The sequence below is a fragment of the Ursus maritimus genome, unplaced genomic scaffold (assembly GCF_017311325.1).
Source record: "Ursus maritimus isolate PB19 unplaced genomic scaffold, ASM1731132v1 scaffold_13, whole genome shotgun sequence".
Classification (NCBI taxonomy): Eukaryota; Metazoa; Chordata; class Mammalia; order Carnivora; family Ursidae; genus Ursus; species Ursus maritimus.
Window position 1 is genome coordinate 44560543 of NW_024423675.1, and position 16098 is coordinate 44576640.

The 16098-nt window shown below is 42.5% G+C and overlaps 1 protein-coding gene across 1 annotated transcript; it reads right to left on the reverse strand.

The window, feature by feature from the left end:
- Positions 1-1152: 1152 nt before the first annotated feature.
- LOC103663366 (p53 apoptosis effector related to PMP22) lies at positions 1153-15409 on the reverse strand. The gene is made up of 3 exons (XM_008691053.2): positions 15116-15409; positions 4403-4543; positions 1153-2777 (listed from the first exon to the last, which is right to left on the reverse strand). Exons 1-3 carry the CDS (start codon positions 15327-15329, stop codon positions 2551-2553), a joined length of 582 nt encoding a protein of 193 aa, XP_008689275.2. The 5' UTR covers positions 15330-15409; the 3' UTR covers positions 1153-2550.
- Between the last annotated feature and the right edge of the window lie 689 nt (positions 15410-16098).

Genomic DNA, 16098 nt, shown 5'->3' on the forward strand with positions numbered 1-16098 from the left:
TGCCTGAATGAGGCTGAAAGAAGTGGAACATTTTAGCCAAAGTAACAACACTTAGTGTGTCTTTGTTACAAACATTTCAAATTGAAATGTTGCTGTTCATACAGACCATTGGTCCCAGGAAGCTATATTTTTTCTAAATGTGCATCATTAGAATATAGTGTGTAATTTATTAAGGAGGGGAAGAAAAAAGTTGGACAGGGAAAAATCCAAAGACAGGCGTGCTTGCTTTAGAGAAACGTGTATCTGGAATCATTTTCAAGTATAATGGGAGCTCTCGTTTCTTACTGTCTAGATACTCATTATCTTTTTGAGTTATCTGTGCTATTATTTTAGAAGATGACATTTTTAGCTTTGTTAATTATCACTTCAAGTCCTCTACCTGCCACAGAATTTAAAAAAAAATTTTTTTTAATATTTTATTTATTTATTTGACAGAGATAGAGATAGCCAGCAAGAGAGGGAACACAAGCAGGGGGAGTGGGAGAGGAAGAAGCAGGCTCATAGCGGAGGAGCCTGATGTGGGGCTCGATCCCGTAACGCCAGGATCACGCCCTGGGCTGAAGGCAGACGCTTAACCGTTGTGCCACCCAGCGCCCCAGAATTTTTAAAAATTTTTGGTGCAAATAATCACCCAGGTGACATTCTTCTAAATTTATGATGAGAAGCATTCACCTCATATTTTGAAAAACACAGAAAAAAATTGACTGCCAAGAACCAACTGGCCTATAGAAGCATGAAGAAGAAGTATCTCCAATCTCCCACCATGCCACTTGGCAACCCATCTTCACATTTCCACACACCATAGGGGAATTAACCTACAGCCCATGCTGGAAAACCACGATCAGCTGGGAATGTGGAGAAGGGGAAAAGAAGAAACTGCTTGCTGTCCCCACTACCTGAGTGGAAGAAGATCCCATCTCAAGCAGGAAGATGGGAGAAGAATGAACCTTCAGCTAAACCACGCAATGGTCCCTGGCATCTGGACCTATGAGAGGTCTCTTAGTCCATTTCCCTCTGATGGCAGCATGGGATAGAGGCTGTACGGGTCTGTGTGCCGGGTACCGGTCATGAGGAAGAAGTCCAGGGAGCAGACTACCCGAATCCATGAAAGTCCCTTCAAACATTGTTATTGGAAACCTAAAATAAGTAAGACCCTTCAAACTAAGAAAAGGCTACTTTTCATTTTACCCAATGTTCTTATTATTTTGCCCCCTCAAAGCGTCTTTTAAAAGGTCCCTTCCCGAGAGTTGAAAAAGGAGAAAAAGCAAGACCAAAAACTACAAACTAGAAACAAGATTAGAACACCTGGTTTATTGGGGAAAATTCATAGTGAAAACTGCAATTGCTTGTTCTGCAACTTACAAAATAATAATTTGATCTATAAAATGAACTGGTTTTCATAACGTTAAGTACAAATGGTAAAAAAAAAAAAAATCAGAGTCAATGCAATATATCCTCTATTTGCCGTTCAGAGAAATCTCACATCCCTGAATTCTCCTGTCGTAGGTCTTATATCAGATATTTTATATCTCTTTTTCCAAGGAAGACCAGGTTTGTAACTACATGTAAGGTGTTGCTTACAATTGCAATCTACCAGAAGTTGTGTCTATATGATTAGAGCCCAGTCAACCAGAGACGAACAATTCCAGCCACTTCCTCTCCTTCGGCTGTTTTAATGTCACTTTGTGAGAGGAATGGCACTCCTAATGCTTTACTAACCCACCGATTCATGCCTATAAGCGTGACGAATTAGACCCAGCTCTTCTTTCAATCCATCTACTGTGTTCCTGAACATATAGACACAAAAGAGTACAGATTTATTAATACAGCATTTTCCCACACCCCAACCCTATAAACCGCTTTAAAAGAAAAAATTTCATGTTAACATTTCACTAAATGAGGAGGCCTTACTACTGCATCAGGCTTTGGCTATGAAAGAGTACTTTCCTAGATGCCATATCAAGTTAAGATGAAGCTTTGCAAAAAAAATCGCTTAGGATGTTAGTTAGAAATTCTCACAAACAATATGCATTTAGGAAACTATTTCACTTCTTTAAATAGGTGAAGGCTTGGAAAATATTTACTTTTTGCATTTCTTTTAGAATATTTGGTCACTGGCAATTTTTACTAATAATCTCTCTCTTCTCATTGGCTCTTAATAGACCCAGTCCATTCCATCTGGGGAAACCAGAAACTCAATCATGCCAGTCCAATCTTTGAAGCCTTCTCATTTTGCCTTATACAGTGGTTAAGTTTCATATTCACATTCTTTTACAAATGTTGTATAAATGGTATGGATAGATATAAGGGAATATTAGCATATTATAGGTCATTAATTAAAAGAATAAGTTTTGTTTATAAAACATATATAAAAGATGAATATGAAACTATAACACCATTTAAAAAATACTTTCTCCCAAATTATTTTAGCATTGACTGGTTTAATGATATGAACACTGCCCACAAAATGGGTTCAAAGGATGCTGGAGAAGACCGTTTCTTGCTCTGGGATCCATCTTGGCAGCAGCGATCTTCTGCTCACTCCCCACCTTAGGCGGATGTGTAGAAGTACCTGGGCTTGGCATTGCCCAAAAGGTCATCTTCATAGTTGGGAAGGCAACAGAAGAAGAAGGCGCAGCCGATCAGGATGATCGTGGCCGCCCACCCGAAACCGTAGGCCCAGTTATAGATGTAAGTGACAGCGGGGTTGGCGTGAAGGTCGAAGGTCTGGGTGTACTTCACAGGGTAAATTACCAGGGAGATGATCTGGAATATGGCTAAAGGGAAGAAAAACATCCCAAAATGAATATGGACACATGAATGAATGCATGGGAACAACAGATTAAATCCCTCTTCCACAACTGACTTTTGCCTTTAAGTAAGTGTTAAATCCACTCCCTGGATGAAAGGGACTGGAGGGATCTAGCCATCATGAGCCAAAACAAGTTATTGACTCTTGTATGTCAGGGAGACCTGCACTGAGCAGAATGCTGAATATACAAAATACAGACAGAAAGCAATTAGAGAATCCCTCCTTAGGACCTGTGTAAGCATTGCATCTACTAAAGTAAAAAGTGCAAAACCGTGGTGCACAGTCAAAAGCAGGGTGGTACAGAAGGGTATCTTTTCATCTTGGTATTTCCTGTGCCAAACACAGTTAATATTTTCAGGGTTAGCAAAAATAATATATACACATACACACAGTGTGCACGCACGCACACACATACACACCGTGTGTGTGCACACACGCACATAGATTTGACAGTATTGGTGTTTAACAGCACACCATTGAAATATTCATTCAATAAATAACTAAATGAAACAACAAGCCAATGATGTGAATGATCAGCGTAGAGAAGCACCAGAAAAGTCTGCAGAGAAGCAGAAATCTAAGGAACAAATAGAAATGGAGAGATGGAGGTCAGAGGGAACAGCATTCCAGGCAGGGGGAACAGAAACACAGGAGGGGAGTAGTCATCCTGCCATGGGGAAGTGTAAGGAGGATACAAGAAAGAAAACACAGGTCAAGAAGACTTCTAAACTCTTCGGCATAAGAGTCACCTTATTATAATTACTATTAACCATATTAACATTTTAAGCAACTTAAGAAAATAAGAACTTGATTAAATGGACTTTTGTATTCTTTTTCAACGAACATGCATAACTCCATGAAGCTATAATGAGCATATACATGTTCTGTTCTGTTCTGCATTCTTTTCACATAATATTTCCCATGTCTGTTGCCAAGTCATAGGGTAGGAACACATTTTCACTCTGTACTATTAAGTACATTAGTCTACACCTAGCGGTGCCAGCCGGCTGTGCTCCTAGATTCCTAGTTGGTGTATTCCATTCATAAATGTTCACTCTGACCACACCCACCTGCATCACAGTCTCCCATCCCGCAGAATCAGCTCTATGATACAAAAAGGCAGGTCCAGACCTGGCCCCTCCTAGGGTCTCCTGTTCCACTGCAGAAAACCTTTCTATGGCCCGCCATGTCATGCGATTGTAACATTCCTTCCATAAGTAAAATGGCTCAGGGACAGTCCAGCACCCTCAGCAAGGGGCTCATAGGAGGCCAGCACTGGGACTGCTATGGAAACAGTGCACTGAATCAGCCCTGTGTCAGCCCCGGTCCCCCAAAGTAGGGGTGTCGCTGGACATAGGGTCACCTGCAAGAGACAGCAGCATGCAACATGGACGGGGAACGTGAGGTACCATCTGAGACACAGGACGAAAGGGACCTAGACCTTAAAGTGTGTGCCTTCGTTCCTTCTTCCTGTGGTGACACATTTTTGACAACAGATCTGGAAGTGTAATTGTCAAGGAGTGTGGATTGGACAGTACTGTCGTGATGTCTACTGAAGGTACGAATGAAGAACCGCTGACTTAGTCTTACCAGCCAGGGCCAGGAGGCCTCCAATCACTCTCAGAAAGACAAGCATCTGGGGTCCGCAGAGGGCAAAGAAGGACAGGATGAAACAGATCACCAGGATGATAAAGCCGCAGAAAAGCATGGCGGCTGCTGCCCTTCCCCACGCTGTAAGAGAAAAGAAATTAATAAGACACATGTACCAAATTTTAAAATCACCTGTCAAAGTATCAATAGGAGGTTTTTTTATTTTTTACTACTTATATTTGGGTGGAAGGATAGTCTTTTTGACAGTACTTAAGCATCTCCACATCTCAAGGGAGGAATAGGCAATTCATTTGGAGGGCACTGACATAGTGCTTGTAGTAATGCCTACTCCCCTCTGACTTGGGGCAAGAGTTTCTGTCTCTGAAATGAATGGTAAAATTCATTCAACTGTTCCTCATGTAATAAAGAGGCCATATAAATAGGTATATTTAAAAGGTTCTCTCCCTCTCTCCCTCCCCCTGCTCATGCTCTCTCTTGCTCTCACCCCCTTGCACTCTCTCAAATAAAGAAATAAAGTCTTTTAAAAAATAAAATAAAAGGTTCACTCAAGTTCTAATGTAACACAACCAAAATAAACCACACTTTTGGTATTGAACAATTAAGTTATTATCGCTTTAGGAAATGGTTCAAATACCTTTAAAAAGATCTGTGTTTCGTATTAATGTTTGATTCTGTGCCAAAGCAATCATTGAAAATGTACTTAGGATTAGGCAGAGAGGTGCACTAAAACAACTTAATTATAAAGAAGCTTTGATTTTTTATAACAAGTTTGGGTACAAACATATCCCATTGTTTGTCTAAATTTTAACTTCTGAAGTATACAGACTTTATAGCACAAGAGCTCTTAATGATGGATATGGGCCTTAAAAGCAATCAGGATGAAGTGAAAATTGAGTTCTGGGTTTGAAAATCCGAATGGCACTTCCAGCCCTGTGTTGTCCTACTTTGAGACTGTGGAAATAGGGACAGCCATGATACCCAGGCTAACAATTCCAGTCAATAATTCCCGTTGTGCAACCTGCACTGATTTCAAAAATCTCTTCCAATACAACCTGCTTTCTAGAGGGCATAACTAACATTGATGATGTAATTGCTCTGTGCCAGGCGCTGTGCTAAGAACTTGACATGCATTAGTTCACTAAATCTTCACAATAAATTTTAATGTCCTTTTTTTTTTTTTTTTTTTTTAAGAGAGGGAGGCGGGGGAGGAGCAGATGGAGAACGGGAAAGAGAATCTTTTTTTTTTTTTTTATAATGATTTTTTATTATATTATGTTAGTCACCATACAGTACATCCCCGGTTTCCGACGTAAGGCTCGATGATTCATTAGTTGTGTATAACACCCAGTGCACCATGCAATATGTGCCCTCCTTATTACCCATCACCGGCCTATCCCATTCCCCCACCCCTCTCCCCTCTGTAGCCCTCAGTTTGTTTCTCATAGTCCATAGTCTCTCATGTTTCATTCCCCCTTCTGATTACCCCCCCTTTCTTTATCCCTTTCTTCCCCTACTGATCATTCTAGTTCTTATGTTCCATAGATGAGAGAAATCATATGATAGTTGTCTTTCTCTGCTTGACTTATTTAACTTAGCATTATCTCCTCCAGTGCCGTCCATGTTGTAGCAAATGTTGAGAACTCGTTCTTTCTGATAGCTGAGTAATATTCCATTGTATATATGGACCACAACTTCTTAATCCAGTCATCTGTTGAAGGGCATCTCGGCTCCTTCCACGATTTAGCTATTGTGGACATTGCTGCTATGAACATTGGGGTGCATATGGCCCTTCTCTTCACTACGTCTGTATCTTTGGGGTAAACACCCAGTAGTGCAATGGCTGGATCATAGGGTAGCTCAATTTTTAACTTTTTAAGGGACCTCCACACTGTTTTCCAGAGTGGCTGTACCAACTTGCATTCCCACCAACAATGTAGGAGGGATCCCCTCGGGAAAGAGAATCTTAAGCAGGTCCCACGCCCACGGTGGAGCCTGACTCAAGGCTCAATCTCACGACCCTGAGATCATGACCTAGCCTAAATCAAGGGTCCAAGGCTTAACCAACTGAGTCACCAAGATGTCCCTACAATACCTTTTAAAGGTTCATACTATCATCATTTCTTAAGCGGTACGCCGGGCTGGCTCAGTTGGTGAAGCATGGGACTTTTGATCTCAGGGTTGTAAGTTCAACGAGAGGCGTACAGATTACTTAAAAATAAAAAAATCTTTATCATCATTTCTTTAGAAATGAGGATATACTAAGGCTTTGAAAGTTCAAGTGACCTGTCTGTAGCCACACAGCTGATAGGTGGTTCAGGCAAACTTTGATTTCCAGCCTGGCTAAATCCAAAACATGATTCTTCTCAGATATGTAATTTACATAAAATTCACTCTTTCAAAGTGTACAATTCAGGGGTCTCTACTATATTCACAGGATGGTGCTACCATCACCACTTACAATTCCAAAATCTTCATCACCCCCAAAAGAAGCCCCCCATCCATTAGCGGTCACTCGCCATTCTCCCTTTCCTCCAGCTTCCAGCAACCATTAATCTAGTTTCCATCTCTACCAATTTGCGTATTTTGGACATTTCCTATAAATGGGATCCCTACCACGTGGCTTTTGTGAGTGTCTCCTTTCCCCTAGCACAATGGCTTCCAGGCTCATCCGTATTGGCAGGTACCAGCACTCCATCACTTTTTACGGCCAAAAAATATTCCGTTGTACGGATCTCCCACTTTTTTTTTATCCATTCATTCATTCCTTGATGAACAAACATGTGCTCTTGACCTATTCCTCTGTATTGCACTCGAAAAAGAGAGTCATGTGCACATCCACGCTGGTTTTACTCCTTCTCAAACACAGCTCGGCTGACAACTGTATCCTCCCTTCTGGATAGGTCATTTGACTGGTCCAAGTAAAAGATATCGGAGAGCAGAGGCCGCTGGGCCTCTGAAGCTGGCTGGACCTCATTTCTACCCTGCCTCTGCCACCAGTTAGCCACCATCGTCTGCACAGCTGCTAACTGGGGTGAAAAATGCCTTTTTTCAAGATGATTGTGAGGATGACAGCCCTTGTGCGAAAAGTCAGGGAGCTAGGAATTCTCCAGCCTTCACCATTCAAGAAGTTCCTCGTGTATACCTATGACTTTTCTCCTGGACCTCGAGTTTTTCCGTTTTCTTCCTATATTTGCACAGTTCTGCACCATCACATCGTTGTTCCTCAGTTACCCACCGAATGTTTACATCTTCATCTGTTATAGACAAACCTGAACTAAGTTCCCCTGTTGCTTTCTCCAATCCCCAAGCTCCTCCCAGATCTTCCTCTAGGTTTATGAATGACTGGGGCAGGATAGGTTATTAAGGAAAAGCCACATTTTTATATGCTTCAGAAATACCATGTTTCCCCACAAATTATCCCTTGGTATCGCTGCAGGACAAGGCTGAGAGTGCATGAGGGGGCCTGATTTGATATTTATAATTTTCATTACTTTCCTCCAGATCTTTTTGCGGTTTCTGGAGATCAATAAGAGACCTTAGGGGCAAGATAAAATAAAAATGTTTTATTTTAAAACAGAAATGAATAAAGCCAGAATGTGAAACATTCTCCCTTTTGCCCTGTCCTTCAAGTAAGGGAACTTGTCAGAGAAGCAGGACCCTGCTTTGGAAAGAAGAACGTTAATCAGATCATCTCAGAGCCTAGCCCATAGGCCACGGTGTCAAAATCATCAGTGGTGCTTATTAAAAATATAGATTCCTGTGGTTCCTTCCCGACCCACTGAATCAGAGCTCAAGAGGTAGGACCCAGGAATCTGCGCCTTACTGACATTTCTTACATCCATGCTCAAGTTTGAGAACTAAGAGAGATGATTAATCTCCTTCTGAAAACAGATGCAACTGCTAAAAACAAGAGCATAAAATTTTCAGGATGGGACCCACTGTCAATGACAGCCACATTTCTGTAGATTTTTATGGCTACTGCCAATCATTACATTCAATTAAATCCAATTATTAAATTCAAAGAAGCAGATACTGGTTTTTCCTTTTGAGTTCACAGGTTAGAAACTGCAATAAAAGGAGACCTACCTACGGAAGCATGCAGAGGAACAGAGGAATGCAAACGTAGGGGAAACTGCAGGGCAGAGTGTGAATTTTCAATCATAACAATCAAACTTCCTAACAAGGAACATAGTTTGATAACCAAACTTCGACAGTCACAGATTAAGGTTTTAAAAGTGTAGTGAAATGAGTCACGTATGATGGAGCTATGAAGAGGAACATCAATAATTATTCCTATTTCTTTGGGGAAGATGAACATAGATTTTTGCTATTACTACTTCCTCTCACATGATAGCTGAGGTGTAATTTGCACTGAGCTTTAAGGACTTGAAAGAAATTAAGAAAATAGGAAGCCAGTTCACCCAACCTGAAGTCAACAGGTGAGTGCAAATATAAACATAGCCCATTTTAAGCACTTGGCCTATGTTATGTGAAATAATTCAGTCGTGGCTTGTTTACTTAAAATGCTGAGTCTAAGGAAAATCAAAATGGCAAATTAAGTGGCATTTTGTCTTGAGAAATGCTTCTCTGGAAGTAGAACGCATGTAGCCTGCTCCTAAGGCATGGAAACACCCACGCTGAATCACTTAACTACCACTGAAGACCCAAATTTGGGCACGGTCTTGAAGATGTGGCTGATGAATGACCAGTGAGACAACCTGCCTTCTCATATCAATGACTATGTTGCTATAAAACCATGAGATGGCCCCTCCCAGGTCTGAGCAGGGTCAGCCCAGCCCAATATTCTGCCCAAGAAGGGGACCGACAGTCATGTAGACTTACAACGTGGCAAATCTCCACAACATACCTTTTGAAAATAAGATAAATCTGTACCCCAAGTACCTTGGGTCTCACCTAATTACCCAGAATGAGCCTAATAACTGCAAATTTATCCAAACCTCTTGGGAACTATTTATATGTTTATATTATACCATGGTCTAAATTATACCATATCTACCAACCCCAATAGAAAAACATCAACTTTTGAAAAACGTATCCTACTACTTCTTCCATGACTGAACAGATAGATGGTCCTTGGCACTTCAAAGGCAGAATGTCCATCTTTATTGTGAAGACAAGTCTGTCCTCCATTATTATTTTATGCTCAAAACTATGGTGTCTTTCCTAATTGTGGCCTGTGATAGAGAGCAGGGAGGATTCTCGTTGTCAATTAGCACTCTCTGAACCAAGACCACAAATCATACAGTACTCCGGGTAAACAGATGCCGTGCTTCTGTGCAGGAATGGATTCTCTTTGTTCTGTCTTCTTAAGGGAAGATGAATCTGGTGCTATAGATGATCTGTTATGTCCTAAATTTATTTCTAAGTGCCACTTGGAGAAGTTCCTATTATCAAAGAAACCAGCAGCCTTACAAATCCACTTGTGAATAAGATTCATTAAAGATCCATTTGGATGAAGAACAGCTTACCTAATTTTGCCAACGTTTGCAAAGATTCAACTATAAATCAACACTAATGGTCACTAATGAAATTCTGAGTTTTTCCTAGGAAATGCTTTTAAGTTTTTGTATCAGAAAAAATGCTGTATCTTTTTTCCAGTGATGGCTTGTGAAAATACAATGTTACAAGGCAAATACAGCTAGGAAAAGACCAGTAAGGTCAACTGACTAAGAAAGGAGCAAAATACATAAATAGATAGAGAGTAGAACTAAATAAATACCTTGAATGCCAAGTGAGAAACCATAACAAACTGAAGCTTGTGGGGGGAAAAAAAAAAAAACTTTGTAAGACGAGAGCACTACTAATATGTTTAGTATTGTGGGTAATGTTTGCAGACTGTGACTGACTGTTCCTCCAAAGTTAGTTTTTCTTTTAAGAGATTTGCTGCATTCTTCAGTAGTTTTACACATGGGCACCAGTCTGGCCTAGCCCCTTACTCAGTGCCCAGCAGACACCAACCTGCCACCCAATTCGAGTAGGGTCCCTTTCCAGAATAACAGATTCGTCTATTAATAGTACGAAGGCCCTACCTAGTAAATCTGAGATTTTGTCAGATCTCCTACTGTTTGTATAGGGTTCTTTATGTCAAACAGACTCTCTATGTCATAGAACTGAAAACTGGATAAAATCATAAGTGAAAAAATTAAGAAGATCCTATCTACAAATAAAGATACACATGGGTGGAATATATATTCAAAAAGACTGGGGCGTGTCAATGAGGAGGTAATCTGCAGGAACACGGGCCAGAGCCCCTGAAACCAGAAAGTGCTTACAAATCACCTGGGGATCTTGTGAAACTTCAGGTTTTGCTTCAGTAGGTGGGACCTGAGACACTGAGTGTCCAATAACCTTCCAGACAATGCAGATGCCGCTGGTATGGACACATTGAGTAGCAAAAATCTAGAGGACCACTTGTTACAGGCCTGCAAAAAAATCTACATCAGAAGAAGCAATTTTGAAGAAGCTTTAGAAGGCAGTAAAGCAAGGTCAGGGTCACGTGGGATGGCATCCAGTCGGTGTGAGATTCTTGACATGCTCTGCGTTCTCTCCTGAAACTGAGCCTGATGAGAACTACTTACTGCTGGGTTTTTATAGAACCACGATACGTTACCTCTTCATGGTCTTCTTTTAAAGTCTCAGTGGGGAAACCGTGCTACCCAGGAAGATGTGAAAGTGGAGATTTGTACCCTGAACGTAGACATGATAACTAGCAGGGAATCGGGGAGCTATCCTCACAGACCCTCGAAAGTGTGTCAGATGAAGAGGGCTGGGAAGTAGCATTTACGTGGAAGCACACTTGAGCTCCATCAGCGTAAGACAAGTAGTTTTAGACAAACAGCAGCGTCCAGGGAACTGAATTAAGTTGCGGAACAAAGGGAAGAGGCTTAGCTCGTCACGGGAGGTGCTGATGAGCACAGGCTTTGGTGAAAGCTTGAACAGGTGCACTCTTACACCCTTCTATTATAGCCTGGGAGCGTGTGTCCGCTAGCAGGGAGAAAACAAGTCAGGTCACTTAAAAGGGAGGGAGGCTTCCAGGACGTTCCTGCTAAGTGCAGCCAGTGGGCCAGTCACTGGTTCCCACACGTCTGGATTTTACAAATCCATACACACACACACATATATTTTTAATTATGAAAATCAATTGAGTGGCCAACTTTTTATTTTGCTGTATAAAACCATGAACACGCACCCACAAAGAATAGTCTATCCACGAATGCCTAATTTCATAAAATAATAACATTTCAATACCTCGCCCTGCCTCCCTGCCAAAGGGCCTCAAAAAGCCTCATTTAGCCTAATGTAAACCTATTCACTTTGTACTTCTCTCATTTCCTGTACATTTAAGAACCATAGGGCCAAATGATCTAAAAATATTTCATATAATACTCTGATTCCTGGACTTATCCGAGACTGATTTCACGTAAAAAACAAACAAAAACCAAAAACCAAAAAACAACACATTCAATGCACTGTGTGGTGATCAAAGGCATCTGGTAAAGCTGAAGCTGTGTACTTCTGAGCTCGGGGCTGAAGCAGGCACTCTGACTTGGCCACACTGAGTCCCACTGCCATTCTTGGCGCATAAACTCATCACCATCAGTCTCCACCCTGACAAGTAGGAGCCTGCTTGGGATTTGAAATCTGTATCATTGATATTTAAAATATCCTCCTAATATATTTTTTCCTTAAAACTGGGGAAGAAAGGGTGCTGGCAGCACAAAAACAGTGTGCGTGGACACGCATGCAAATTCCATGTTGCATTTTACTTATAGGTGAAATGTGACCGATCATTTCAATGTTCTTTTCCTGTTTGGACAAATAGAAATGTGAGATTCTCTCCATGCTCTGTATGCTCATGATTTTGTTTAAAAATTAGAGTATTTGTGAAGCTGGGTATTTCTTTAGTTGTTAATATCATGTAAAAACAAATATTCAGTGTATAATTGAGTTCATTTATGAGAAAAATGAGGTGATATAGCAACCTGAAATTCTTTAAAAAACTCAATAACCATGGGGAATATAATGTTCTGTATTTTACATACTTCGAAGGAACTATTTCCCTTTATACAAACGTCTCTATTATTAGCATTATTGCCAAGACTTGCCAGGAATAATCTGTTTTTAATATCAAAATGAACATATTAATGTTATGAATATTAATTAATAGAAAGAGATGGTCAAGCACTTTGTAATAAAAAGGTATACTTTCTTAATAGTTACAATGTAAATCACAACGTTTACACTCTAGTACATACCAAGAATTTTTTAAAAAGTGTATATACACACTCAATGCTCTGCATTATCATTTTAATTAGAGCCATCCACCACCTTACTCCTTGTTGTGTTTATACATATGTGGGAGTGTGTGCTTACTACGTTTTATAGAAATCTCCTGTGAACATACTGTTTTCTGCAAAGCCTTACTGAGGTTATCTGAAAATCTCCAGAGTTAGAGATGCCTAGAAAATTGAGCTACAGTGTAGGAATCCACAATTTCAATATTTGTGAAGCAAAACTAGCCAACAGTCCATGGCAGAAAATGAAGTGAAAGTATAATAAACTCTCCAACTCATCTCTGAGCACAGGAGCCCGAGCTGGACCTCTCTTTGGGGAGTTCAACATCTGTATTCTTCTTCCCATGGACACCTAGTGACAGCGGATCTGGATTCATGATTTGATTCTAGGTCTTGCGCAAAAGCTGCATCTAACACATTATTGGCACTTACTTATCTTTGCAAAGGTCATAGGCGTAACTTAATTGGGATGTTAAAGCCACCACCCTCTTATGAAAATCAGTCTTGCTGCATCGTAAAGGTAGTAACCGATTTTTTTTTACTTGGAAAAATGAACTTTACCAAAGACAAATTTCTACATCAACTTGAAACATAGTTTATACACTGGGTCAGTGTTGTCTTTACAATTAAAAGAGTTAGTGCTTTAGACTTCTAATTAAAAAATTAAACCCACAAAACCTGCTTATTCCCTTCCATATACAAAACACTATATCATTCTGAGGCTGGAGGCACCACACCCTACGAAGGTGAGCTCATCTTGCAAGTTAAGAAAAATAAAAACTGCATTGTGTGAGTTTCACAAGAGGGCTGTAGTCACAGCAGAGCCTTGCAGGCCAGATCATGTCCCAGCATACTGTTGCTGGTTCTACCAGCACCTCTCTTCCCGAGGTGCGCTAACCTGACTTCACATGCAGGGGACTGCAGAGTACTCTTTGGGTCCGTACTAGGCTTTGTTCTGAGTATGATTATCAAGTCTGTTTAAAGACACACCTGTTTAAGCAGTCCTATTAAGTTCCCCTACAAGAGGCTGAGCTCCAATGCATTTTCACTAAAAGATACAGTTACATTACTTCAAATAATTCCCGTTTAAAACCTAAGATCTGAGATAATAGAAACGCTGGCAGGCGCTCTGTTTAAAAGAGGAAAAACACAGACTTTAAGGAAAGCAGGAATTCCATGCAGTCTTCACATTTTATTAGCTGCTAATAAGGACCATGCCTCCCTTTGCGGGAAAGCTCATGGTGGGAACTTCCAAACAATTCCACAGTAGATAAGATACAGCACCAAGCTCGGGATAGGGGCCCCCAGAGCCACAAATAAACAGTGTGCTTGGAAGCCATGGGCCACTTCGGAGTAAAGAATCAAGTCAATGGTCCTAGCAGGGAATGAGAAAAGGCAGGGTAGCCTTCTTTCTGAGTTTAAAACTATTAAACTCAGTTGCTAAGGCCTCATTCGGTAGCAGTTAGCTTTAGGTTTCGGATTATGGTCATACTTAAACCCTTCTCTCCCGCACCCCAGGCACACACTGCTAATCAAAATAGATCCCAGCTGTTCTTCTCCACTACCCTAAGCAGGCGGTAGCAGCATTCAGGACTGTGCTCCTCTCCAGTCCCTGCATATTAAGTAAAACACCCAGGCTCCCTCCATGCTGGAAAAATAAAAGACTCCATCTGCAGTATATTAGAGTTGTCGACTCTGCTTTATTTTCCTGATGTAAAAGATGTGTTTGCTGTGTAGATTTCAAATCAGATTAAAATAAGTAAGTTTTCTAAACAATGCTGGACTTAAGTCAAAAAGACACCCCCTAAAACAAAAGCTATCAAGAAGTAGCCTGCTGCTTAAAAATACTGCAGTCCCTATTGAAATCATAATTGCTAACCCTTTGACAGAAAGGGCTTTTTCAATGGAAGAAGAGTTGCTTTCACTTAGTTCCAGTTAAACGAATACACCAACCTTGGGGAAGGCACCTATTTCAATACTTATATTTTAATCTTACCAAGAGTCACAGGACGAGGTGTAATGGTAAAAGATTTCAGTAGGTCTCCAAGAAAATACACTTTGTTCATTATATTTCCTCATCTAAACCTTTTCGGGGACTGAAAATCCCCTTTTGCATGTAACCAACAAACCCTACACGAAACAGAGTTTAAACTAGGGCCATTTTCGTCCAGTGTTGGGCCTGATTTTGGCCACTCAAAGCTGCTACTGCTTTCTTTTGTTCAAGTCCGATGCCTAAATCTAAGCTCTAAACAGACTTTTTTTCCCCCTATCACTCACTACCTCTGCCCCAGTTCGGTCCCTTCACTTAGGGCGGTTTCCGAAGGCCGCGCACGCCCAGCCGCACCCCGGAGGGCTTCCCGGAGGTGGCGGCACTCACCATAGTCCATGAGGCTCTGACAGCCATCCTCATAGGACCCGCTGCCGCCGCCCTCATGGAAGCATCGCCACCACAGCGAGGACGTCTGGATGTGGTCGCTCGACTGCAGCCAGCCGCGACCGGCCAGCGCGATGATGTCGAAGGCGATGGCGCTGAGCAGCAGCAGGGGCAGGATCCACCTGCAGCGCTCGCAGGCCAGGCCGCAGCGCAGCATCTCGACGGTGGCGGCGCGGAGGAGAGGAGCGCGCGGGGCTCGGACGCCGTGGAGAATGGCCCGCCAGCGCGGGCAGCGCGACAAAAGGGAAGAGGCCGCGGGGAGGCGGCTCCCGGGAGGACGCGGCTCGGGGCGCCGGGGCCCCACCTAGAGTCCGGTGACTCACGGCGCGCCGCCCCGACCTGCCCGGCCGGCCCGGGTGCGCGCGGGGAGAGGCGGGGCCGGGCTCGGGTTACACGGGGCGTGGGCGAGCCTAACCCGCCTGCCCCGGGCCTGGAGCCGCTGGGGCCCGGCGCCCGGCCAGGAAAGGGAGCCGGGGAGCCGGGGGCCCGGGGGCCCCGTTGCAGCCACGCGCGCCTCCTCGCCTCCCCACTGCCTCATTTCCCGCTTCCTGGAGCCTCTCCCGCTAAATGTGGTTCTTCTTGAGTGCCTCACCGGGTGCACGTTTTAATCCGCGCAAACCAGCTAAATATTTAATCCTTGCTGTCGGATAATGGTCTGATTGTCAACAGTCCATATTTAAGTTTCAAGCAGTTTGAGATGGGTGTTCACGTTGTACCCGTGGGTCAATGCTGCACTGCGTTTGAATGCGTATGCGCAACCCAGGCGCCCGTCCCTGACCCTCCTAGGCAGAGGGGGCCACTTCCTCCTGGGCTCCACCTTCGTTGTACCTTGTACCGTGCCTCACTTCATAGTCTTATCAGCTTACGTACCCGCCCATCCCGCCGAGTCTGGAGCTATTGGCCTGCAGAGGCCATGTTTTATTTAT

Excerpts from the sequence above, each read along its gene's own strand:
- LOC103663366 (XM_008691053.2), bottom strand. The coding sequence starts at position 15,329 with ATGCTGCGCTGCGGCCTGGCCTGCGAGCGCTGCAGGTGGATCCTGCCC. Across the intron at positions 4,544-15,115 it reads TCAGAGCCTCATGGACTATG|CGTGGGGAAGGGCAGCAGCC; the intron begins GTGAGTGCCGCC and ends TTTCTCTTACAG. Across the intron at positions 2,778-4,402 it reads AGGCCTCCTGGCCCTGGCTG|CCATATTCCAGATCATCTCC; the intron begins GTAAGACTAAGT and ends TCTTCCCTTTAG.